Raw genomic sequence first — 27,496 nt, 5'->3', positions numbered from 1 at the left:
GTGGAACAACAGAAGTTGTTGAACATGAACATGACAAAACATCTTGCCAAAACATTTATTGAATATAGATTTACAAGTCCTACATTATATCTTAAATTCGTTTAAAAAATGTAGGGTCATCAAGGCCAAGGGGTCGCACAAAACACACAATGTCCATTTCAGGTTGTTTATCCCAAAACCCCTGGGTTAAGTATTTCCTGTTTCACTTGTGCTGTCTTAAACTTTCTTCTTAATCCTCCAAATCAACAAATGTTACAATTACAATGCCTTGTTTCCAAATGTCTGTAGAACCCTATCAGTTGCTTGGTTTTTCAAGTGGTGGCTCCCAAAGTATCGGTCCCACAGTGATGAGTGTTGTTCTGCACTCACACGTCAAATGAACAGCACTTTCGGAAGTGCTGGGAAACCCTTATCACGACTGTCCAGGGACTGACAAGACCTTGTAGTTGAAAGAAAATTCTAGCAACGATTTGTGAAAGCAGCCCCTGTCTGGCCAGGATGCTTCACATAGTTTGAACGCTCCAAGGCACAGAAGAGTGGCACACCACTTTCTGCTGATTTGGGAGCAGCTTTAGGATCATCTAGTATACGTTTAAGTATGTAGATACCTGTTTGCAAGACATACTCAGATCAGTGCCAAATGTAGGGAACAGGACTTAAAAAAGCAAAGTTCTACCCCAGGGATCAGATATGCCGAGGCTGCCTTACGTGTGAATGATTAGAAATGACGCACAAGGTCAAGAGTTACGACGATAGACCCTCTAGAGGGTGTTTAGGAGAAGTTTGACCTAGTGACCAATTGTTCCAACATTCCTCTCGCCTTCCTTGTCCCCCAACAACATTCCTGTTTTCCTTTGTCTGGTGATGTGGAATACTGCAGATTGCAGCTGTCATGTTAACCCAACTTAATTGAATCTTCCAGAAAGATCTTGTTTAAGCCCCAAAACTTCCAGAACAATCTGGACTTGGTGTCATGGACAAGCCTACAACAGATCATGTCAACAGAGCAGTGGATGTTTTCTTATTGATCTCAAGTAGGACATCCTCCACACCTCTGGGTCTGGATCTGTGTCTTTTGTTTTTCGATCATCATGACGGTTCTCAGGCATCCCACTAACATCCTTACTTACGTAATATTTTCCCCATGTTTTGCATTGTTTGTTACAAGTCCTGCGATAACCTTTTATACTCACACCCTTGCTCACACGCAATCTCCATGCAGCGTTTATCTTTCTTACCAAGACATACTAGCTAGCACCAAAACCAGAAATGATGGTGTACTGTACGAACCATACGTTAAACCTGTCTTCCTTTTAACATCTTGAGATTAACCTGTCCCTCCATTATGGATTTTTAAAGCATTTGCAAGTTCTTGAAGTTTTATCTTAACCTTTTATGTTGTCTTGTAGGTGCCACTAAATGCCAATTGCACTACATAGTGAATAAAACCAGTGCTATCAAAGCTTTAGTAAATCTAGTGGAGAAATTTTAGTTGGCTTTGGGCTGTGGAGATATGAAAATTAATACCTGCTGGTTAACTAGTAACTATTGAAAAAAAAAACTAAACATAAATTCTGTGCTAATTTTTCAGATTCTGTAAAATACAATGATGAACTTTTAGGTACCTCCAGGCAAAAAAAAACATAGCACAAAGTTATATTGGTTATATACAGTATCGGTAGTATTGGTTTATCCGTAATCTGTGATTTGTGACACAATGACATCATTCACATAGTGAACTGAATTTTATTAGAATTTTTTTATGAGGTTAAAGGTCAAAGTCTCGGGTTGCATCACATCCAAAAGCAATTATAATTTTCTATTCGATTCTGTCCAGGATCACCAGACACTTTAGAGCACTTGTATATTGGCTTAAAAAGCAAAAATCTAAAACCTAGCACATTAATATTGTCTCTCAATACCGGCGGTATCAGTACCGCAGGAATTGCCGTTGTTTAACATTTCTTGTAATTGTCGGGTGGCAAATGGAAAATTGTGAACATTGTTTCCTAGAAAGATATCGGTACCAGCCGATAAATAATCCACTGATAGGTGAGATAAAATGTTACCTCGCTGTGAAGTTTACAATATTTATGAATACCTAATAAAAAAAAAATTCTATAATTCCATATATTATTGTCCATAATCTAACTTTAAATAAAATGCATTGCCAAATAAATAGCCAAAAGGTTATTGAAAACCAACAGATATTCCACATTGGATCAGTTGACCGCATCCGACGGCATAGATCTGTCCTCGAGTGGCCTGGTCGGCTGTCCGAGTGCATGTTTACTTCGGTTTGGCTTTCCCCGTGAATGCCTGGGTCTCTCGTTCCAACTGCTCGTTGCGTCTCAGAGCTTCATCCCTGCTGCGCTCGGCGTTACGTAACGAATTCTCCAGAAACTCTTTACTGCGCCGCTCGTTCTCCAGTTGCGCCTGGAGCTTGGCCACGATCACACTCAGCTCCTTGTTCCTCTGCTGGAGACTGAAAAGCACACAACGGTGTTTCTAGTTAACATGTATAGCAGATTCATATATTTAGTGTATGTATATTATCAGGGTTTCTCATATAGTATTCTGAGGATCAGGACAGAAAAAACACTCAGGTGATCATCAGACACAACAATCCACTTATTGACCACTGGTTCACATTGAAGTGACTAATGGATTTAAAGGTAACTTTAGACAGACATCTGTGTTGAGCATCATTAGCACATGCATGTTGAGGCATTGTTACACCTTTACTGTGTGAATTTCAGCATCATGTCACGTGACCTCATTAACTGATCTTTCTCCCTAACATCGTTTTATAATCAAGGAGTTCCTAACACAGTTCCTAAAAATGTTCCTGGGTTGGTTTGGTCTACACAAGGACCTTTGACTGACCCTTAATTAATGTTGTCATTATGTCGCTTTGTAGAAGCCAACATTCTGTTTTCCTATTTAAGCTATATATCAAGATTAACTCCTCCTAGAGATTTCGAGCCACATACACCATATTCGGATATGTTGTAGACGCTGGTCTGAAGTTTGTTGCTATTACTTTTCTAACCGATCCGAGTTCTGGTACTTCCGGTACTGGGTCTCAAACTGGCCTTTTTTCCCATAGACTCCTATTATAAACTTTGGATGTTTATAACTAGGCAAGCTTTCGAACTGTCTACACCAAACTTGGCCAGCTCCTTTAGGGTGAGACTCTGAACAAACTTTTAAATTGATCTACCGACTGGCCTTTTGGTTGTGAAGCAGCCCCGCCCCCAAAATATGCAAAATCAAAAAAGATTTTGACATGTCATATATCAAAACACTCAGCCCAATGTGGGGAACTTCCTCAAGAGCATTCGGATAACCTCACATGCTTATCTCCAGTTGCCTTCAAATGTTTTGGCACCCTATCTTTCTGTCCACTTGCCTCCAAACGTAACACTGATCCTAATATCCACTCGCCTCCAAAAAACACCAGCCTTTGCGAATACTTGCTTTGTCAAAGCGAACATCAAAGTTTGTCACGACGAACTTTACAAATCTAGTTAATCTTATTGTTGTTATGATTTGTAGACATGTTTTTAAGCTGCAGAAATGAAGACCTCAATACTGAGTAAGCTAAGACTGAGATCTTTTTTGTCTAATCACCTATGAAGGTTGTGTAAACTGCAAGCTACTTATGGGGACCTTAAATTAGTCCTGGTTCCTCTGGTGAGCTCAATCTATGAGAGAGATTTTCGGTTCCTGTAAAGGTTCCTGTGTCAACAGACCTATTTCCTTGTCTTAGGAATAAAGATAATGATTTTGGACCAAACCTGGTAATAAGTTGCTGCTGCTCAGTTGCGTTGTCCCCCTTATTTTGTGTAACGTTCTGTGGCTGCAGTTTCACAATCTCCAGCCTGCTCAGAGACGGTAAACTCTGCTTTGAGTTTTCTTTTGGCTTGGCCTGAGGTTCCACTTTTATTTGCTGAGGTTCTGTTGGTTTAACTGCACCGTTGCTGCTCCGCCTCCTTTCCTGGATGGTGTCATTTCCTTCATCTATATCATTGCTGTTCTGTTTATCCGGAAAGAGCGTCACTTTCTGAAGGTCCAGGATTTTGAAGATGTCCTCAGAGAATGTCTTTTCGTCCTGCTCCTCTAAGGTCTCCTGCAGGTAGCTCCAGCGATCATATGATGGGTCTTTGGATGTTCTAAATCCAGGAGGGCCACACATGCTGGGCAGAGTCTGTGTACGCTTCCTCGGGCTCACGCTCAGTATGTCTGATGGAGGTGGCGATGTAGGGGACAACGAAGGAGCAGCCTTTGATGCTGAATTCTCGGTCTCAAATGTATCCACTTCCTCTTCTTCTGGGGACTCGGATAAGGACAACGTCTCGCACTGAGAAAGCGGAGAAGAGGGTTAGTGGAAAAAGAGGGAGTGAGTGCTATAAACACCAAACAAGGGCTGTGATGAATTGGAGTTATTGTTAAAGCTGATCCTTTTGTCCCCAAGTGTTTTAATCACTTGGGGACAATCACTTGGGGACTTATCTGAGATAAGTTGAGCATGATACATGGTACCTCAGGAGAATTTACCAACATTATATTTATCGTCGAACACGTCACTAAACGAGCTGACGCTATGAAAACCAAGATGTATCCAAACAAGTGCATCAGAGCTGCTGAGTAACACTTTCTGAACAATCAGCATCCTGGATTGAACAGTGCTGTGGGTTTTATTTGTTTAGTTATAAAGGGAAAATATAAACCATATAGATGTTCATTTGTTCATTCATTCATTCATTCACCGCTTATCTTCTACCGCTTATCCGAACTACCTCGGGTCACGGGGAGCCTGTGCCTATCTCAGGCGTCATCGGGCATCAAGGCAAGATACACCCTGGACGGAGTGCCAACCCATCACAGGGCACACACACACACACACACTCTCATTCACTCACACAATCACACACTACAGACAATTTTTCCAGAGATGCCAATGAACCTACCATGCATGTCTTTGGACCGGGGGAGGAAACCGGAGTACCCGGAGGAAACCCCCGAGGCACGGGGAGAACATGCAAACTCCACACACACAAGGTGGAGGCGGGAATCGAACCCCCAACCCTGGAGGTGTGAGGCGAACGTGCTAACCACTAAGACACCGTGACCCCCCATATAGATGTAAAGAAGTAAAATGGTGAAGATGATCTGGGTTACTGACATGAAGTGTCTTAAGTGTGGTTGTTGTGTTTGAGGTTTGGTGTGTGTGTATCTAGCCTGTTTATCAGTTGTCTGAACATTTAGAGAGTATGTTAATGTTCTTCTAGGTGAATTTGTCTTGTGAAGTATTCAGCTAGTGCTCTACCTCTGCAGACTCCCAGCCCACAAAATTGCGTGGATTTGCTGCTTTTTTGCTCTTCAGTTTCTTGGCAGCAGGAGCAGGAGACGGAGAAGTGTCTTTGGAGGCAGGGAAGAGAAGCTCATGGTGTCTGATCATCACCGTCATCACCTTCTGGATCATCGGCGTCCCTGTGAGTGAACAGCATGAGGAGAGTCTTAAAGCATCTCAGATCTCAAGTTCAAGTGCTGAAAAATCTGTTCGACGGTTCCTCAATCCTGGACCTTTGGTGTTTTCCCTGATCTTAGTCAACAGCTAGTCTAATCAGGAACATCTGAAGAACATGCTGCTCATAGTGAAGCCTACAAGATTAAAGGGGGTTACTGATGTCCAGAAGGTGGTGCTGTGAGGCCTGAATTCTGCTGCTAAATTTATTTATTCATTCAATCACTCATCTTCTACCGCTTATCCGAACTACCTCGGGTCACGGGGAGCCTGCGCCTCTCAGGCGTCATCGGGCATCAAGGCAGGATACACCCTGGACGGAGTGCCAACCCATCGCAGGGCACACACACACACTCTCGTTCACTCACACAATCACACACTATGGACAATTTTCCAGAGATGCCAATCAACTTACCATGCATGTCTTTGGACCGGGGGAGGAAACCGGAGTACCCGGAGGAAACCCCCGAGGCACGGGGAGAACATGCAAACTCCACACACACAAGGTGGAGGTGGGAATCGAACCCCCAACCCTGGAGGTGTGAGGTGAACGTGCTAACCACTAAGCCACCGTGCCCCCCCTAAATTTATTTATTTATTAATTATTTAAATCTAAATAACATCATCACAGTTTCTCCACGAGACAACAGCTTAATAAATTGTAAAGGCACGATGTGAGCTTTTTAATCACATTTTTTTTCTAAATATTTAATTAATTTTATTTTTAATTTCAGTGGTAAATTTCTGTTCATCATTATTTCTTAAAGTTTAAAATATATATATATATATATTTTTAAGATTTTTATTTGTATTTCCAGATTTCTTTCATTCTTGCATTTATGCTTAAAGTGATATTTAAGTGATTTTTATTTTATTCTTTTATTGGTGGATTTATAACTCTGTCACTTTTCAAACAGCAGCTAAGAAAAATAATTATTAAGGAAGTTTAAAAAAACATGACGGCCCGAGGTCCAGTGGCACACACACACAACAGGAAGTGACAGCGATCTGATGGGTGGAGTCTAACACATGCATTTTCCTTAAATATTAAATAAGCGATTAGCATCACTCTGATCGATGTGGTACTATCTTTTTTTTTTTCTCTGGTTTTCCAGCCATCATTTCAAACTCATGAGCTCTCTCTTTTCTAAATTTCTAGAATCCCATTCTTCATCTTCTTCTTCTTCTTCTAATTATTATTATTACTCATCATCGTTGATATAATCTGTTTAACTCATTATACTGTTCATGTTGTGTTCACTGCTCCAGCTCCTCACCCTTCATCATGCTGAACGCGTCCTCCACCTGCGGTTTGAACAGGTTCACCCCCATCACTGTGGCCAGGTTCTCCACGCTCATCTTATTCACCTTCGAGTGCTGCTGCACATCAAACAGGAACCTGCAGGAACCAAAACCATCCATCAGTCTGGTAAAGAAACACCCTTTATCCTGATCATCATGCCGTGATCTGGTTGTTCTGGAGCTCACCTGCATATGTAACTCAGGAGGTTGTAGTTGACTTTAGGTAGCAGGCTGATCTGTTTCTCCAGCTTCTCCTTCCCCTGTGAAGAGAAAGACAATCTCCAGCTTCAATATTTATAGACATCGACTTTATTTATACGTGATTATTATCCACAGGCTACAGAGGCAACGATGCGGCTCTGCATCTCACCGCCGCCGTCGTTGCGTCCAGGTTGATGCTACTGTCCAGAAAGTCCTGATACTGAGTCCATGGCACGACCGGCTCAGGCAGCTCACGCAGGTACAGCTTGAGTAAAGACGCCACTGTGTGGACATCTGTGTCACTACAGGCAGAAAGGATAAGAAAGAAGGTCAGGCTACATTTTATTCACCATGTACAGAATACACACACCACACAGTATGACGATCGACAGTCATAATAATGGAATCAAAAAAGAATAAAAAGAGACTAAAAATGGAATTAGGATGCAAATAGAATTTAACATGCAATATTATTACTGTGTGTGTGTGTGTGTGTGGACACAGTTCTCATGGAGTCTTCACCTCAGCTAGGACAGGATGTGGTTTAACCACAGATGTGTAGCAGGCATCTCTAAAATAAAATATGTATCTGACACTTTCTCACTTTATGTGACAGACGGCTAAGTTACGTCCGAAAAGCAGGACGTTTTCTAGACGGTGTGTTTCCGTATCTTAAGATGAGCCTGAGACACACAGCTGTTATAACCTCTGTATAACACTGTTGTGTAAATCTGTATAATGTTTACGATGGATTGATGAAATCTGAAGATTGCCCTGAAAGTCCATCTGATGACATGAAATCAGATTGAGTTCATTTCCAAGAAAAGTCTTTCACTGGAGAAGGAACAACATTAGCTATAGAGAAGGTTCTTATTTCCTGGTTTTCATGCATCAAAGCCTTTCAGTAACGAAAAACGAAAATGACATAGTCATCTCCAAACCAGGAAATGGGCTCTCTATTCCTTAAAAGGCATGTAGCATCACAAGAAGGGGTGAGAAACAGTCCAGGCAGAGGAGAAGAGCAACAAGAATGAGTTGCTTTGAGGAAAAAGATCAATGCTAAGAAGATTCTCATTAACATCCAGAGTGTTTTACTGTCTGAACCTTTTTGAGATGATAGAAATACTTGATTCTCCAAAGAACCCTTGAAAAACCTCTATTAACCTCCTATGACCTGGTGTCCACATACGTGGACATCACATTGCATCTAAAATGCAAGCCAAACCAAAGCTCGGGTCTTAGGACGTTAAAAAACCTTTCTGAAAGCAAAAACCACAAAATAGTGACAGCTAACGAGCAATCATTTAGATTGTGAACCATAAACTAGGGTTTCTGCAGGGTTTAATCAGTCAAATGTAAGACTTTTTAAGACCTTTTTATGACCATTATGATTTGAATTTATGACCTACACGAATTACACGAAGATTTCATCAAACATGAGAACATAAGGCCCCGAGACCTTGGAGATGAGGTCTTTTTTAATATAATCTGCCAAGCCAAACCGGGTGATGTATGAGGTCTTATCTTTCCCGCATGTAAATGTTTTAGCTATGTCAGAGTCTTGGAACAAAAGTTCAGCAGTATCCTCGTTCCCGTTGTATGACCGTTGTTTGGTCACAGTATTCAACACCCAAAGGACCTCCGCTTTCAATGTGGAGGTTGATCCGAAACCACTGTGTGTGGCACTGGATGTGACAGAAACGGAATCCCGCGCTGTACTTGGACCGGGTAACGTTAGTGACGGAGCCGAACAAAACTGACGGATCGCCTGCACCCGCTGCAGGACTTTTACAGCAACGATATGCTTTTCCGACTTTGCATGCGACTTCAAGCGACTTTGCATGCGACTTCTTTTATGCCTAAACTAGACTCCAACGTCTTCTTACACAGAGTGCAATAGGCTTGATACCGATTGTTAGCGACGGGCTTGAGCCAGCTACTAAACGCACCGTCTTCGAGCCACAGATCGTTAAAGGTACATTTTCCCATTGTGATAGTCAGGATGATTTCAATTAAACTAAGCAGTGACTCAGTATGATACAGTATGTTCGGAGTTCGCGGGGGTTTCTGTGAAAGTCCTTCCGACAAGTCTGTATGCTGCCGCATGGACCTTGTAGTTCTGGAACGCTGTGATACCAGTGTGATACCACCCAGATTCCTCACACAGAACTACAACAGGCCAAACAAATGAATGTCATTGCCGCCGCGAGCGCATTTTGATTGAAGAACAAATTAATGGACGAGCAGATCAATTTAAGACGTGGCTAAATGTTTTTTATGACCTTGTATGGAAAATCCGGACGTTTTTATGCCTTTTTATGGCCTTAAATTCTTATTGTTAAATTTATGACTTTATATGACCCCGCGGAAACCCTGTAAACTTACACACTTAGGGTTCTTCAGGGTTTCCTTGGATGATTAAAGGTTCTTACTTTCCAAAAGTAGGGTTACTGATAGAAATTGGACTCTGCATTGGACTTTTAAAGAACTTTGAACTCACTCAGGAAATGAAGGTCTCTCTCCAGCGTCAAAAGCCTCTCTGAAGTGTTTGACTTGGTTCTCCTGCCCAGGCAGGCGGAAGATGCCTTCCTCATCCAGGCCGTGCTTCCTGATGAACTCGGTACACTTCTCCACAAGCATAGGCACCAAGCGAGGCCCCAGCTTCTTCTCGTAGGCCATGATGTCCGCCAGACTCTTCCCAAACACTGAGAAGAAAACAGCGAGATGCAGAAGTGCAGAACATCACGTCTCATGATTTACACCACAGTTCAGTTCTGAATGCTCAGAAAACTACACAACAATAGCAGGTTTATATTAACGATCTGATACATTTTGCGTATTTTTGGACATTTTGTTTTTTATGTCACATCATGTTGTTGGTTCTGGACATAATGCACTTTGAAATGTTGTTATGAAACTAAATAAACATATTTCTAGAGATTTGTAAAGCATCTTTATTCTTTGATTGTATGAACCCTTGTTTCAAACCTCATTGAAGATCCATTTTAAAATAACAGGAAATGACCACAGCTTGACAAATCCAATGATTCATCATTAAAGGTGTTTTCATGTCTACTTTAAAATTCCAGATTTTTTTTGGACATTTTAAAAGTAAAACCCACTAGTGGTCCACAGTGAGCCCTGTTTGTGTTGTTACGTCCTCAGAAGAACCTTTCTGTCTCTCATATGAAACCTAACTCTGAAACCCAACACTGGTCACTTCACTGTCATTCTGACCTCATCTTCTACTGATTCAGCCACTAACACTTCTGTAACACTTTCAATCTGCTTTCATAATGAGGCAGTATCACGTCCCTCTGATCAGCTGATGGAATGAAATACAAAATACATTGTGTGTGTGTACGTGTGTGTATGCGTGTGTGTATGTGTGCCTGTAAGTATACGTGTGTGTGTGTATATGTGTGTGTGCACATGTATGTCTGTATGAATGTGTGTGTGTGTGTGTGTGTGTGTGTGTGTGTGTGTGTGTGTGTGTGTGTGTGTGTGCGCATTACTGTACCTCCGCTGCCCTGAGCTCCGATGGCCCGGCGGATCACACGCACCCAGTCCTCCATCTCACTTTGACTGCTTGCCATGAGAACATAACTATCATGTTCCCGCTCCCCATTACTTCCTACACACACACACACACACACACACACACACACACACACACACACACACACATGCACAAACACACACACACATGCACAAACACACACACACGCACAAACACACACACAAACACACACACAAACACACACACACACACAAACACACACACACAAACACACACACACACATTAAAATAAAAAAGCAAAAAAATAAATAATAAAATAATAAAAAAGTATAAACTATATAAGAAAACTATATTAAAAACTATATAAAAAATATGAAAAATATACATTATTTCTCCTTTTATATTTTTCATATTTTTTATATAGTTTTTAATATAGTTTTCTTATATAGTTTATACTTTTTTATTATTTTATTTATTTATTTATTTATTTATTTATTTATTGCTTTTATTTATACTTTTTATTCTAATACCGGACAGTTGCATAAAACATTTCACTGCATGTCGTACCCTGTATGTATGTGTGTGTGACATTTGGTTCGATTTGATTATATATTGGTGCATCTCAGTAAATTAGATTGCCAAGTTTATTTATTTCAGTAATTCAACTCAAATAGTGTATTATATAAATTCAGTACACAGACTGTAGTTTATGTATTTGGTTCTTTTAATTGTGATGAATCTCCAAAAATTTGAATACTCCATAAGACCAATAAAAAAACATTTTAGTGAATTGTTGACCTTCTGGAAAGTGTGTTTATTTACTGTATATGTACCTAATACTATGGTTGGGGCTCCTTTTGCTTTAATTACTTCCTCAGTTCAGCCTGTCATGGAGGTGATCAGTCTGTGGCACTGCTGACGTGGTTTGGAAGCCCGGGTTTCTTTTACAGTGACCTTCAGCTCATCTGCATTTTTTGGTCTCTTGTTTCTCATTTTCCTCTTGACAACAGCTCATAGATTCTCTGTGGAGTTCAGGTCTGGTGAGTTTGCTGGCCAGTCAGTCACACCAACACCACGGTCATTTAACCACCTTTTGGCACTTTTGGCAGTGTGAGCAGGTGCCAAATCCTGCTGGAAAATGACATCAGTATCTTTAAAAATCTGCTCAGCAGAAGGAAGCATGAAGTGCTCTAAAAGTTCTTGGTAAACGTGTGCAGTGACTTTGGTTTTCAAAAAACACAGTGGACCAACAGCAGCAGATGACATCGTACATTAAATCATCACAGACTGTGGAAACTTAACACTGGACTTTAAGCAACTTGGGCTGTGAGCTTCTCCACCTTTCCTCCAGACACCAGGACCTTGGTTTCCAAATGAAATACAAAACTTGCTCTTATCTGAAAAGAGGACTTTGGACCACTGGGCAACAGTCCAGTTCTTCTTCTCCTGAGCCCAGCTGAGACGCCTCTGATGTTGTCTGTGGTTCAGGAGAGGCTTAACAAGAGGAATACCACAACCGTAGCCAAATTCCTTCACACGTCTGCGTGTGGTGGCTCTTGATACCGTGACCCCAGCCTCAGTCCATTCCTTGTGAAGTTCACCCAAATTCTTGAATGGATTTTTCTTTGCTCTCAAGGTTGCCGTTCTCTCGGTTGGTTGTGCATCTTTTTCTTCCACAGCTTTTCCTTCCACTCAACTTTCTGTTAACATGCTTGGATACAGCGCTCTGTGAACAGCTTCTTTGGTAATAAATGTTTGTGGCTTATCCTCCTTGTGAAGGGTGTCAGTGATTGTCTTCTGGACAACTGACAGATCAGCCTCAGGACAGACTAACCCCATGATTGTGTCGCCTAGTGAACCAAAGTGAGAGACCATTTTGATGGCCCAGGAAACCTTTGCAGGTGTTTTGAGTTGATTAGCTGCTTGGCATTTCACCATATTCAAATTTTTTAAGATGTGAGAGTGAATTGGTGAGTTTTTGTTAAATGTGAGACAAAATCATCACAATTAAAAAGTACCAAAGACGTAAACTACTTCAGTCTGTGTACTGAATTTATATAATACACTATTTGAGTTGAATTAATGAAATAAATAAACTTTTCCATGACACTCCAATTTATTGAGATGCACCTTTATACTATACAACTGTATAAGTCAGTACACCCTGTTCACACTTAGACAAAAAAAAACAAAACACTAAAAGCCGTGTCCTGGTCTTGATACACATTGTTAACATGTACAGCAGAAGCCACACCCCCTAAAAACTACAGACGTCTGTTTTAAAAGTACACATGGATGTGAATGGATTCTATATAATAATAATAAATGTGTACAATCGTTGGTACGTTAGGTTAGGTTAGGTTAGGTCAACTTTATTATCCCCGAGGGGCAATTTGTTTCACAGCCAGCAGAATCCATACAATCCCAAACACACAACAACAAACAGTACAGAGGAGAAAATAAATAAATAAATAAATAAATAAATAAATAAATAAATAAATTGTTAAGTATTTAAAAACCCAACAGCAACTGGTACAAATACGTACGTAGAGGTCAACATTCTAAAATAGATCTCGTAGAGGGGAAGTGGAGGAGGGAAGTGGAGAAAACAACACTTACGTGGAACTATCTCGAAGATGAATTTGTCGTCTGTGTTTGACGGCAGCTCTTTCACTTGACTGGACCCGAGCGGGATCGTTCCCTTAGTTTAGAGTAAGTCACAATTCAGAGAATTATAAACATTCGAACACAATCGGTCAGAAATATTCATTATTTATTATTTATTCATAATACTCATAATGTTCACTTCTATTTGTACTTTGCTTTTAACATTAAAATAAAACACAGAATCAAATCAGAATAAAAAAATTCTATAATATTTTTTATTTATCCCTAATGAGCAAGCCAGAGGGAACAGTGACAAAAAAACCCTCAAAAATGTTGAAATGTATTCTTTAATATTTTCTACACATTTTTTCACTCTACTTGTATAGGTATTTCTCAGAGATGGGAGACTCGAGTCATATGACTTGACTCGAGTCAGACTTAAGTCGCAAATTTGACAAATATTAAAAAAAGACTCGACCTTACTTTGACTTGACATTCATGACTTGAGACATGTGACTTACTCCCACATCTGGTATTTCTATATAAAATAATTAATTCTAATTTTACGCTACAGACGCTGAAAAAGCGTATCACTAGATGCGGTACTGTGTATAGATGTGTATGTGATATAAACTTTTTTATTTTAATGACTTGCATCAAGAGCAGAAGAACCTCATTATTTAATGACTGTATAATAAAGGAAAATGTCTATTCTTTTGGGCCATGGAGTTTTTAATTCCTGGAACTTTTAGTGATTAAAATGTGAATAATTTATATTATAATGCATTTTTTTTGAGGTTCTGGATTAAATTCTAACCTTTCAGACACACAGAACATTTATTACACTAATAATTAGATATTTTATTTTTATACTAACACTGTAATAAAGGATTAATGAAAATTACAGCCCCATTTTGTTAACCTTGGATCTGGGGTTACAGCCCTTTGTACTTGTTAAGTCACACTGCACTCCACACCTTAACACTTAAACCTCTCCCCCACACCACAGAGGGTTACAGCAAGCTGACTGCTCACCAGAACATAAAAGTATCACAGGAAACACGTTACAGACACGAGCACAGGATACGTGTGAGGAACTCGCAGGTGGCTCAAGTGGGGAGAGGTGAGGTGGGGTGAGGTGGGGTGAAGTGGGGTGATGTGGGGTGAGGTGATGTGGGGTGAGGTGATGTGGGGTGAGGTGGGGTAGGGTGAGGTGGGGTAGGTTGATGTGGGGTGAGGTGGGGTAGGGTGAGGGGAGGTAAGGTGAGGTGTATGGTCAGTGCAGGGCATAAAGTCTACTGATGCTGACACTACTGATGCTGTACACTGCTACTGTATTCAATCGTTAAACTACAGAATATTAATTATTTACTGTTAATACATTACTTTATACTGTACTATTACTGAACACAATGCAGACAGAGATTACCTACACACACACACACACACACACACACACACACACACACCTCAATGCAAATAAACAGCACAGACACAACCCTACAACACGTTACGCTACACTATCACCTTTTACTATACTCTGATTTGATGCTTGATACTACGTCACATAACGCTACACAATTATTTACTACACACCTCTACCTGACGTAATCCTACAGTTTTATTTATATTTTATGATTATTATTCATGTTAAAAACTAAATGTTAATGCTACAGTTTACTACACTGTACTATACTTACTATTATATGTAAATAATAATAAATAATGTCTTATATACTTTTATTCTGCTAATATTAATATTAATATTATTTACTTATTAACATAAACCACATCGCTTGTCGAGACAAACAGGAACACTTCCTGTAGGGCAGCATGGCGGTCCTGCGGGTGGTGTGTGTGTGTGTGTGTGTGTGTGTGTGTGTGTGCCCTGTGATACACTGGCGTATTCCTGTATACGGTGTATTTTCTGCCTCACACACAGTATTCCCAGGATAAACTCGGGATGCACTGTGACCCTGATGGAGTTGGATAAAGATGAGTAAATGAAAATGTCCACTAAATGACTTTTAAATGCAGATTTGAGATCCAGACTGATTTCTTCCTGGTGGCATAAAGACTAAATTGATCACATCGATCTCCTCACTGATGCTTCACACCGTGCATGTCAGACTGGATTCTTCATGAATTCTGATTCGAGTTTATCCAGAGAAAGTCAGTTCAACGCAACACAAGGCAACGCATCCTTCACGTCTCATCACCTTCGTCGTCCTTCGTCTTTTTCATTTGATCTGAGTGAAAAGAAATGGTTCTCGGGCATCCTTGTGCCTCGATGTAGAGAAGTGAACAACTGCAAACCCTACTGTACATGTTAACACCTCTGCATGTGGGATTAAAGGGGAACCCTTTGCGTCCTCACAACAGCTTTTCTAAACCACTGGAGGATCAGCGCATGCTTAATAATGTCTTATTCTTCTCTCCAGTTACAGTGTAATTCTGCAGCTTCTAAGTATTTCTGGACTTGTCAGATTTATCCTGATTTATCTGCCCCTGTACGTGGTCCCACATGGACACCCTAAACATCTGCACCACCAAAAGCTTGAGTCTCAGAGCCCAATCTCACCTGAATGCTGTTGATTTGTACTTAAGGGCTGCTGCAGTGAGTGATCATGAAAACTATCCTGTGCTTTGAGGGACTTTTCTGCTGTCACCTCTGGATTATTCGTTAGAGACCTAAAAAGTACCTCCAGATTTGCTTGAAGCTGCTTCGTGCTTTTTAATTTCTATTATTAGACGTGAACAAGCATGAAGAAATGAGATCGACTCTTTAGTTTCTCACCTGTACGGCACTCTCTCTGTCATCTTTATGGTAGGTCAGGATGTTCCCCCTGAGCACAAAGTAGCACGGCTTCCAGTTCTTCACGATGGACCTCTGCTTCTTCAGCCAGCCTTTCTTCAGAGGTTTCTCCATCGACCTCTTGATGTCCGTTTTGGCCGACCCACCGCCTCCGTCTCCTGGGATCACGCTCTTAGATCTCGCTGATTTAAAGATAAGAAAGAAAAAACCAAGTGCTGAGATGCTGCTGAAGCTCTGTATTGTTGCGCTCTGACTCTGTGCACCACAGGTAGTGGTATTTCTGTAAAAGCTCCACAGCAGTGTGGGCCGGATAGGAAACAGCCTGACCTGAGAAGCTTCCTGTTTAGCTTCTTCTACTCCAGCTATGATTGTTCTATAATAACAAGAGATATTTTATTACCAGAGGTCATGAGACTGTTGATGGTCAGTGTAAAGTTCAAAGGGAGGTGGAGGGTGAGTTAGGAAACGTAATAGAGGTGGAACAGTGTAAGAGACAGAGAGTGTGGTGAACACCATGATGAACACAAACAACACTGACACACTGTGTGTTTCTGAAAACAACACAGAAAGCTCCATCACCTAAAAGTCCAGCAGCATCTCTACTTCTTATGAAGGCTGAGGAAAGCCCATGTCCCTGCACCACTGTCTGGTTTGTGAACTGCACCATCTCTAATCACAAGACAGCGGATAGTGAGGACAGCTGAGATCATTGGAGTCTCTCCTCCCTCCTGCATGGACATTTACACCACACGCTGCATCCGCAAAGCCAACAGCATTGTGGACCTCACACACACCCCTTACACACACACTCTTCATCCCACACATCCCTCACACACACACACACTCTTCATCCTACACACCCCTCACACACACACACACTCTTCATCCTACACACCCCTCAAACACACACTCTCTTCATCCCACACATCCCTCACACACACACTCTTCATCCTACACACCCCTCAAACACACACGCTCTTCATCCCACACATCCCTCACACACACACTCTTCATCCTACACACCCCTCAAACACACACTCTCTTCATCCTACACACTCCTCAAACACACACTCTCTTCATCCCACACACCCCTCACACACACTCTTCATCCTACACACACACCCCTCACACACACTCTTAACCCCCCCACACACCTCACACACACTCTCTTCATCCCATACACCCCTCACACACACACACACTCTTCATCCTACACACCCCTCAAACACACACTCTCTTCATCCCACACATCCCTCACACACACTCTTCATCCTACACCCCCCACACACACACTCTTCACCCCCCCCCACACCCCTCACACACTCTTCTCCCCACACACACTTTTGACCCCACACAGAAACCCCTTACACACACTCTTCACCCCACACACCCCATCACACACACCCCTCACAAACACACACTCTTCATCCTATACACCCCTCAAACACACACTCTCTTCATCCCACACAACCCTCACACACACTCTTCGCCCCCCACACACACACCCCTCACACACACTCTTCTCCCAACACACACTTTTGACCCCACACAAAAACCCCTTACACACACTCTTCACCCCACACACCCCATCACACACACCACTCACAAACACACACACACTTCATCCCATACACCCCTCACACACACGCTCTTCATCCTACACACACACACACTCTTCTCCCCACACACACTTTTGACCCCACACACACACCCCTCACACACACTCTTCACCCTACTGCTGTCTGGAAAAATGTACTGAAGCATTCAGGCCTCACGACCAGACTGTGTAACAGATTCTTTCCACAAGGCATCAGACTCCTCAATAACTGAACTGAACTGTACTGAGCACAACACACACACACACTCACCTATATGGACTGCACTGACCTACATCAAATACACACTCTTCCAATATACACCATGTCTCCAGCAGCACCCTATCAGACTGTGTACATGATGTTTTTACACACAGTTTCTGCTCTTTACACATTTTGTCTTTCACATTTCAGTCACATGCTGTTTTACACAATACATTACAACACCATATATAACTGCTGCTATAATACTAATGTGTTCATTACAGGATTCCTGCACATTTTTTTGTGTAATGTCTTGTATTGTTTGTCCTGCACTTTCTTTTGTCTAAACTGTCTTTTGTCCTGACTGTCTTTTGTCCTACACTGACTTTTGTCCTACACTGACTTTTGTCCTACACTGACTTTTGTCCTACACTGACTTTTGTCTGCACTGTCTTTGGTCTGCACTGTCTTTAGTCCTACACTGACTTTTGTCCTACACTGACTTTTGTCTGCACTGTCTTTGGTCTGCACTGTCTTTAGTCCTACACTGACTTTTGTCCTACACTGACTTTTGTCTGCACTGTCTTTCTAAAGGTCACATATGTCTTTGGATGTGATGTAACAGATGTAACAGATGTGACATATGTGGCATCCTGGATGTGACATTACAAAACTTTGATCATATAGAGTTGATAACATGGATATAATGTTGTGGACATGACACTGCAGATGTCAGGCTGCAGATGTGGGATTACAGATGTTACGTTACAGAAATGACATTAGAGATGTGACTTTAAGGACGTGATGTGGCATTACACGTGACATTACGGATGTTACATTACGGAGGTGACATTACACATGTGACATTAAGCGCCTTTTTACACCTGGTCACTTCATGTGTTTTCTCTGATCCGATAGCTATCTGATTTGTTAAAACTGTTCCATTTACATTAGGCCACATAACAGGGGTAACATTAATGATGTGACATTGTGGATGTGACATTACTGATGTGACATTAATGATGTGACATTACTGATGTGACATTAATGATGTGGCATTACTGATGTGACATTACTGATGTGACATTAATGATGTGACATTACAGAGGTGAAATAACGGAGGAGACATAACTAATGTTGCATTACGGATGTGACATTACGGAGGTGACGTTATGGATGTGACATTATAGATGTGACGTTACTGATGTGACTATTCAGAGGTGATATACAGATGTGACATTACAGAGGTGACATTACTGATGTTAATGCAAACTAATTTGTCTTGTCAAAGGCACTTGGCTGAGATCGCGAAGGGAAAATCACCCAGCTGTGAATAATCATATTACTCTACACACACACACACACGCACACACACACACACACACACACACACACACACACACACACACACACTGTGAGTTTTAAAGAAAGTCCAGACACAGACGGAGATGGAACATAAACAGGAAGTTGCTGTATCACACTACAGAGGTCACAGTGCTCATCACCTCCAACAACACCAGCAGCACGGAAACTTCTTACATTTCACCTGACCTTTACAACACAACAACACTGAGAACACAACAACACTGAGAACACAACACTGAGTACACAACAACACTGAGAACACAACACTGAGTACACAACAACACTGAGTACACAACAACACTGAGAACACAACACTGAGTACACAACAACACTGAGAACACAACACTGAGTACACAACAACACTGAGAACACAACACTGAGTACACAACAACACTGAGTACACAACAACACTGAGAACACAACACTGAGTACACAACAACACTGAGTACACAACAACACTGAGTACACAACAACACTGAGAACACAACACTGAGTACACAACAACACTGAGTACACAACAACACTGAGAACACAACAACACTGAGTACACAACAACACTGAGTACACAACAACACTGAAAACACAACACTGAGTACACAACAACACTGAGTACACAACAACACTGAGAACACAACAACACTGAGAACACAACAACACTGAAAGCACAACACTGAGTACACAACAACACTGAGAACACAACAACACTGAGAACACAACAACACCCTAACTCACTTCCACTAGCTCTATAACACACTAACTCACCTCCACTAGCTCTCTAACACACTAACTCACCTCCACTAGCTCTATAACACACTAACTCACCTCCACTAGCTCTCTAACACACTAACTCACCTCCACTAGCTCTATAACACCCTAACTCACCTCCACTAGCTCTCTAACACACTAACTCACCTCCACTAGCTCTATAACACCCTAACTTTCCTCCACTATCTTTGAGAAGGGAAACGCTGATAACTTCAATACAGCTTAAAAACAGAGTCTAGTATTACAGGAAGGAAAGGTGTGAATTAGCATGCTAGTGGCTATGTGCAGGTGAGAACATCAACACTGAGAACACAACACTGACAAAAACTAGAGAGAGATCACACAGATTCAAATTAAACATGCTACCTTGCTCTCTAACACACTAACTCACCTCCACTAGCTCTCTAACACACTAACTCACTTCCACTAGCTCTCTAACACCCTAACTCACCTCCACTAGCTTTCTAACACAATAACTCACCACCACTAGCTCTCTAACACACTAACTCACCTCCACTAGCTCTCTAACACAATAACTCACCTCCACTAGCTCTCTAACACCCTAACTCACCTCCACTAGCTCTCTAACACAATAACTCACCACCACTAGCTCTCTAACACACTAACTCACCTCCACTAGCTCTCTAACACACTAACTCACTTCCACTAGCTCTCTAACACACTAACTCACTTCCACTAGCTCTCTAACACACTAACTCACTTCCACTAGCTCTCTAACACACTAACTCACCTCCACTAGCTCTCTAACACACTAACTCACTTCCACTAGCTCTCTAACACACTAACTCACCTCCACTAGCTCTCTAACACACTAACTCACCTCCACTAGCTCTCTAACACACTAACTCACTTCCACTAGCTCTCTAACACACTAACTCACTTCCACTAGCTCTCTAACACACTAACTCACCTCCACTAGCTCTCTAACACAATAACTCACTTCCACTAGCTCTCTAACACACTAACTCACCTCCACTAGCTCTCTAACACACTAACTCACTTCCACTAGCTCTCTAACACACTAACTCACTTCCACTAGCTCTCTAACACACTAACTCACCTCCACTAGCTCTCTAACACACTAACTCACCTCCACTAGCTCTCTAACACACTAACTCACTTCCACTAGCTCTCTAACACACTAACTCACTTCCACTAGCTCTCTAACACACTAACTCACTTCCACTAGCTCTCTAACACAATAACTCACCTCCACTAGCTCTCTAACACAATAACTCACTTCCACTAGCTCTCTAACACCATAACTCACCTCCACTAGCTCTCTAACACAATAACTCACCACCACTAGCTCTCTAACACACTAACTCACCTCCACTAGCTCTCTAACACACTAACTCACTTCCACTAGCTCTCTAACACACTAACTCACTTCCACTAGCTCTCTAACACAATAACTCACCTCCACTAGCTCTCTAACACAATAACTCACCTCCACTAGCTCTCTAACACACTAACTCACCTCCACTAGCTCTCTAACACACTAACTCACTTCCACTAGCTCTCTAACACACTAACTCACCTCCACTAGCTCTCTAACACACTAACTCACTTCCACTAGCTCTCTAACACAATAACTCACCTCCACTAGCTCTCTAACACACTAACTCACTTCCACTAGCTCTCTAACACAATAACTCACTTCCACTAGCTCTCTAACACACTAACTCACCTCCACTAGCTCTCTAACACACTAACTCACTTCCACTAGCTCTCTAACACACTAACTCACTTCCACTAGCTCTCTAACACAATAACTCACCTCCACTAGCTCTCTAACACACTAACTCACCTCCACTAGCTCTCTAACACACTAACTCACCTCCACTAGCTCTCTAACACACTAACTCACTTCCACTAGCTCTCTAACACACTAACTCACCTCCACTAGCTCTCTAACACACTAACTCACCTCCACTAGCTCTCTAACACACTAACTCACTTCCACTAGCTCTCTAACACACTAACTCACCTCCACTAGCTCTCTAACACAATAACTCACCTCCACTAGCTCTCTAACACACTAACTCACCTCCACTAGCTCTCTAACACACTAACTCACTTCCACTAGCTCTCTAACACACTAACTCACCTCCACTAGCTCTCTAACACACTAACTCACCTCCACTAGCTCTCTAACACACTAACTCACCTCCACTAGCTCTCTAACACACTAACTCACTTCCACTAGCTCTCTAACACACTAACTCACCTCCACTAGCTCTCTAACACACTAACTCACTTCCACTAGCTCTCTAACACACTAACTCACCTCCACTAGCTCTCTAACACACTAACTCACTTCCACTAGCTCTCTAACACACTAACTCACTTCCACTAGCTCTCTAACACACTAACTCACTTCCACTAGCTCTCTAACACACTAACTCACTTCCACTAGCTCTCTAACACACTAACTCACCTCCACTAGCTCTCTAACACACTAACTCACCTCCACTAGCTCTCTAACACACTAACTCACCTCCACTAGCTCTCTAACACACTAACTCACCTCCACTAGCTCTCTAACACACTAACTCACCTCCACTAGCTCTCTAACACACTAACTCACCTCCACTAGCTCTCTAACACAATAACTCACCTCCACTAGCTCTCTAACACACTAACTCACCTCCACTAGCTCTCTAACACACTAACTCACTTCCACTAGCTCTCTAACACACTAACTCACCTCCACTAGCTCTCTAACACACTAACTCACTTCCACTAGCTCTCTAACACACTAACTCACCTCCACTAGCTCTCTAACACACTAACTCACTTCCACTAGCTCTCTAACACACTAACTCACCTCCACTAGCTCTCTAACACACTAACTCACCTCCACTAGCTCTCTAACACACTAACTCACATCCACTAGCTCTCTAACACACTAACTCACCTCCACTAGCTCTCTAACACACTAACTCACTTCCACTAGCTCTCTAACACACTAACTCACCTCCACTAGCTCTCTAACACACTAACTCACTTCCACTAGCTCTCTAACACACTAACTCACTTCCACTAGCTCTCTAACACACTAACTCACCTCCACTAGCTCTCTAACACAATAACTCACCTCCACTAGCTCTCTAACACACTAACTCACTTCCACTAGCTCTCTAACACACTAACTCACCTCCACTAGCTCTCTAACACACTAACTCACCTCCACTAGCTCTCTAACACACTAACTCACCTCCACTAGCTCTCTAACACACTAACTCACCTCCACTAGCTCTCTAACACACTAACTCACCTCCACTAGCTCTCTAACACACTAACTCACATCCACTAGCTCTCTAACACACTAGCTCACCTCCACTAGCTCTCTAACACACTAACTCACCTCCACTAGCTCTCTAACACAATAACTCACCTCCACTAGCTCTCTAACACACTAACTCACCTCCACTAGCTCTCTAACACACTAACTCACCTCCACTAGCTCTCTAACACACTAACTCACTTCCACTAGCTCTCTAACACACTAACTCACTTCCACTAGCTCTCTAACACACTAACTCACCTCCACTAGCTCTCTAACACACTAACTCACTTCCACTAGCTCTCTAACACACTAACTCACCTCCACTAGCTCTCTAACACACTAACTCACCTCCACTAGCTCTCTAACACACTAACTCACTTCCACTAGCTCTCTAACACACTAACTCACCTCCACTAGCTCTCTAACACACTAACTCACTTCCACTAGCTCTCTAACACACTAACTCACCTCCACTAGCTCTCTAACACACTAACTCACTTCCACTAGCTCTCTAACACACTAACTCACCTCCACTAGCTCTCTAACACAATAACTCACCTCCACTAGCTCTCTAACACACTAACTCACTTCCACTAGCTCTCTAACACACTAACTCACCTCCACTAGCTCTCTAACACACTAACTCACTTCCACTAGCTCTCTAACACACTAACTCACCTCCACTAGCTCTCTAACACACTAACTCACTTCCACTAGCTCTCTAACACACTAACTCACCTCCACTAGCTCTCTAACACAATAACACACCTGCACTAGCTCTCTAACACACTAACTCACTTCCACTAGCTCTCTAACACACTAACTCACCTCCACTAGCTCTCTAACACAATAACTCACCTCCACTAGCTCTCTAACACACTAACTCACCTCCACTAGCTCTAACACAATAACTCACTCACTAGCTCTCTACACACTACTCACACCACTAGCTCTCTAACACACTAACTCACCTCCACTAGCTCTCTAACACACTAACTCACATCCACTAGCTCTCTACACACTAACTCACCTTCCACTAGCTCTCTAACACACTAACTCACCTCCACTAGCTCTCTAACACAATAACTCACCTCCACTAGCTCTCTAACACAATAACACACCTGCACTAGCTCTCTAACACACTAACTCACTTCCACTAGCTCTCTAACACACTAACTCACCTCCACTAGCTCTCTAACACACTAACTCACCTCCACTAGCTCTCTAACACACTAACTCACTTCCACTAGCTCTCTAACACACTAACTCACTTCCACTAGCTCTCTAACACACTAACTCACCTCCACTAGCTCTCTAACACACTAACTCACCTCCACTAGCTCTCTAACACACTAACTCACTTCCACTAGCTCTCTAACACACTAACTCACCTCCACTAGCTCTCTAACACACTAACTCACTTCCACTAGCTCTCTAACACACTAACTCACCTCCACTAGCTCTCTAACACAATAACTCACCTCCACTAGCTCTCTAACACACTAACTCACTTCCACTAGCTCTCTAACACACTAACTCACCTCCACTAGCTCTCTAACACACTAACTCACTTCCACTAGCTCTCTAACACACTAACTCACCTCCACTAGCTCTCTAACACACTAACTCACCTCCACTAGCTCTCTAACACACTAACTCACTTCCACTAGCTCTCTAACACCCTAACTCACCTCCACTAGCTCTCTAACACAATAACTCACCTCCACTAGCTCTCTAACACACTAACTCACCTCCACTAGCTCTCTAACACACTAACTCACTTCCACTAGCTCTCTAACACACTAACTCACCTCCACTAGCTCTCTAACACACTAACTCACCTCCACTAGCTCTCTAACACACTAACTCACCTCCACTAGCTCTCTAACACACTAACTCACCTCCACTAGCTCTCTAACACACTAACTCACCTCCACTAGCTCTCTAACACACTAACTCACCTCCACTAGCTCTCTAACACACTAACTCACTTCCACTAGCTCTCTAACACACTAACTCACCTCCACTAGCTCTCTAACACACTAACTCACCTCCACTAGCTCTCTAACACACTAACTCACTTCCACTAGCTCTCTAACACACTAACTCACCTCCACTAGCTCTCTAACACACTAACTCACCTCCACTAGCTCTCTAACACACTAACTCACCTCCACTAGCTCTCTAACACACTAACTCACCTCCACTAGCTCTCTAACACACTAACTCACCTCCACTAGCTCTCTAACACACTAACTCACCTCCACTAGCTCTCTAACACACTAACTCACCTCCACTAGCTCTCTAACACACTAACTCACTTCCACTAGCTCTCTAACACACTAACTCACCTCCACTAGCTCTCTAACACACTAACTCACCTCCACTAGCTCTCTAACACCCTAACTCACCTCCACTAGCTCTCTAACACACTAACTCACTTCCACTAGCTCTCTAACACACTAACTCACCTCCACTAGCTCTCTAACACACTAACTCACTTCCACTAGCTCTCTAACACCCTAACTCACCTCCACTAGCTCTCTAACACACTAACTCACCTCCACTAGCTCTCTAACACACTAACTCACTTCCACTAGCTCTCTAACACACTAACTCACTTCCACTAGCTCTCTAACACACTAACTCACTTCCACTAGCTCTCTAACACACTAACTCACTTCCACTAGCTCTCTAACACACTAACTCACTTCCACTAGCTCTCAAACGGGAAATGCTGATTACTTCAATACAGCTTAAAAACAGGGTCCAGCGTTACAGGAAGGAAAGGTGTGTACTAGTGGCTATGTGCAGGTGAGTGATGTCTGTAACATTGTGTGTGTGTGTGTGTGTGTGTGTGTGTGTGTGTGTGTGTGTGTGTGTGTGTGTGTGTGTGTGTGTGTGTATTTGTGTGAGTGTGTGTGTGTGTGTGTGTGTGTGTGTGTGTGTGTGTATTTGTGTGAGTGTGTGTGTGTGTGAGGAGGCAGAGGTTCTGGTCCTGAAAACAATGACAGCAGAGAAACTTACAACTGACACTAAACAGCAATTTGTTCTGCTGCCACTATCGAGTGTTTCATCAACTTCCTGCTGTTCTAACCACATACAGAGGAAATCAGAAAAGCCTCAAGTAAGTGTGTGTGTTTGGGTGTGTGTGCAAACACCACAGACTGTTCACTTCTTTAAAACACACACTGCATGCACTGTAGATCAAGTGTAAAGTTTTATGTCTGACACCGGAGACTCCTTCCATGAACATGACAGTGAAATCTCACAGAAAACTTCTTCACCGCCTAAACCATCGTGGACGTTTTTATTTGGCAAGCATCTTCTGTAACGGTCCTTATGTACCGGCTGTTACCATGGAAACGTATCGACATAGCACATCTGATAGATAACGTATCGGAAAGAGCACGTCGATTTAAATGTACGATGTATGACTCTGAGCTTCTGTTAGAGAAAACCAATCAGCACTTTCTGACCAATCAGCATCCAGGATTCGACAGCATTGTATCGTAGTACGTTTGGAACAAATGTTACGTTTGCAGGAGGTTTAATAAGCAAGGATGTAAATTACATCAAACACACACACACACACACACACAGAAATGCTTTCTGCTGTCAAAGATACTGGTATTAGTAAGACTACTTAATACTCACACACACACATCCAAAATACACAGTGAGTAGGACAAATGGTAACTGAATGGTGAGGGTGGTCTCTCATACACACACACACACACACACACACACTCACCTATTTTGGTACTTTCACCCCGGAGTGTGGTTAGGTCCCAGTTGCGAGGCAGCTTCAGAGACATGTTTACTAATCAGGAGAATGTCACTGTCTATCTAACCACACACACACACACACACAAACAAACACACACACAAACACACACACAGGTTTGCACACTTTGTACACTTTTTAGACGTATACATATTTTTAGCCCCTCATCGTAGCGTCTCTCATTCTGCCTCTCTCACTTCCTCCTTCCTGTCAGTCTTCTTGTTTTTTTCTGATTATTTTCCTCCAGCCCAACACGTTGCCTCTTGCCCGTACACACTCCCCCTCTGTCTATCACTTCTCAGTATCTTCCTAACTAACTCCTGTTTATCTGTTCGTTCCTCTCTGCATTCCTCAGGTCACAGGTTGGAGCGAAGCTGCTTTGAAGGAGAGGTGTGAGCGTTTACGGCACGCCGGCTTGCTGAAAGCGCGCTTTCTCTAAGGAGGAAGTCAGAGGCAAACGTAGACACCACAGAATCTGAAGGAGAAAATTCT

General features: G+C 42.3%; 1 protein-coding gene across 3 annotated transcripts; it reads right to left on the bottom strand.

Annotated features, from left to right (window-relative positions):
* Positions 1–1,726: 1,726 nt before the first annotated feature.
* Positions 1,727–27,491, bottom strand: arhgap25 (Rho GTPase activating protein 25). Of its 3 annotated transcripts, XM_060883632.1 has the most exons (12): positions 27,202–27,491; positions 26,972–27,066; positions 15,958–16,157; positions 13,173–13,254; positions 10,554–10,667; positions 9,534–9,738; positions 7,203–7,335; positions 7,019–7,092; positions 6,808–6,929; positions 5,333–5,496; positions 3,801–4,363; positions 1,727–2,485 (listed from the first exon to the last, which is right to left on the bottom strand). In XM_060883632.1, the coding sequence occupies exons 2-12, from the start codon at positions 27,033–27,035 to the stop codon at positions 2,290–2,292; spliced, it is 1,917 nt and encodes a 638-aa protein (XP_060739615.1). In that variant the 5' UTR covers positions 27,036–27,066; positions 27,202–27,491; the 3' UTR covers positions 1,727–2,289. The 3 variants fall into 3 exon arrangements, with proteins under 3 accessions (XP_060739615.1, XP_060739614.1, XP_060739616.1); XM_060883631.1 differs by having other exon boundaries at positions 26,972–27,491; XM_060883633.1 differs by having other exon boundaries at positions 15,958–16,153; positions 26,972–27,491.
* Positions 27,492–27,496: the final 5 nt, after the last annotated feature.

This window comes from Tachysurus vachellii, chromosome 12 (assembly GCF_030014155.1).
Source record: "Tachysurus vachellii isolate PV-2020 chromosome 12, HZAU_Pvac_v1, whole genome shotgun sequence".
NCBI lineage: Eukaryota > Metazoa > Chordata > Actinopteri > Siluriformes > Bagridae > Tachysurus > Tachysurus vachellii.
Note: the sequence above shows the minus strand (reverse complement) of the source record. Positions and strands in the feature narration are given on the sequence as shown.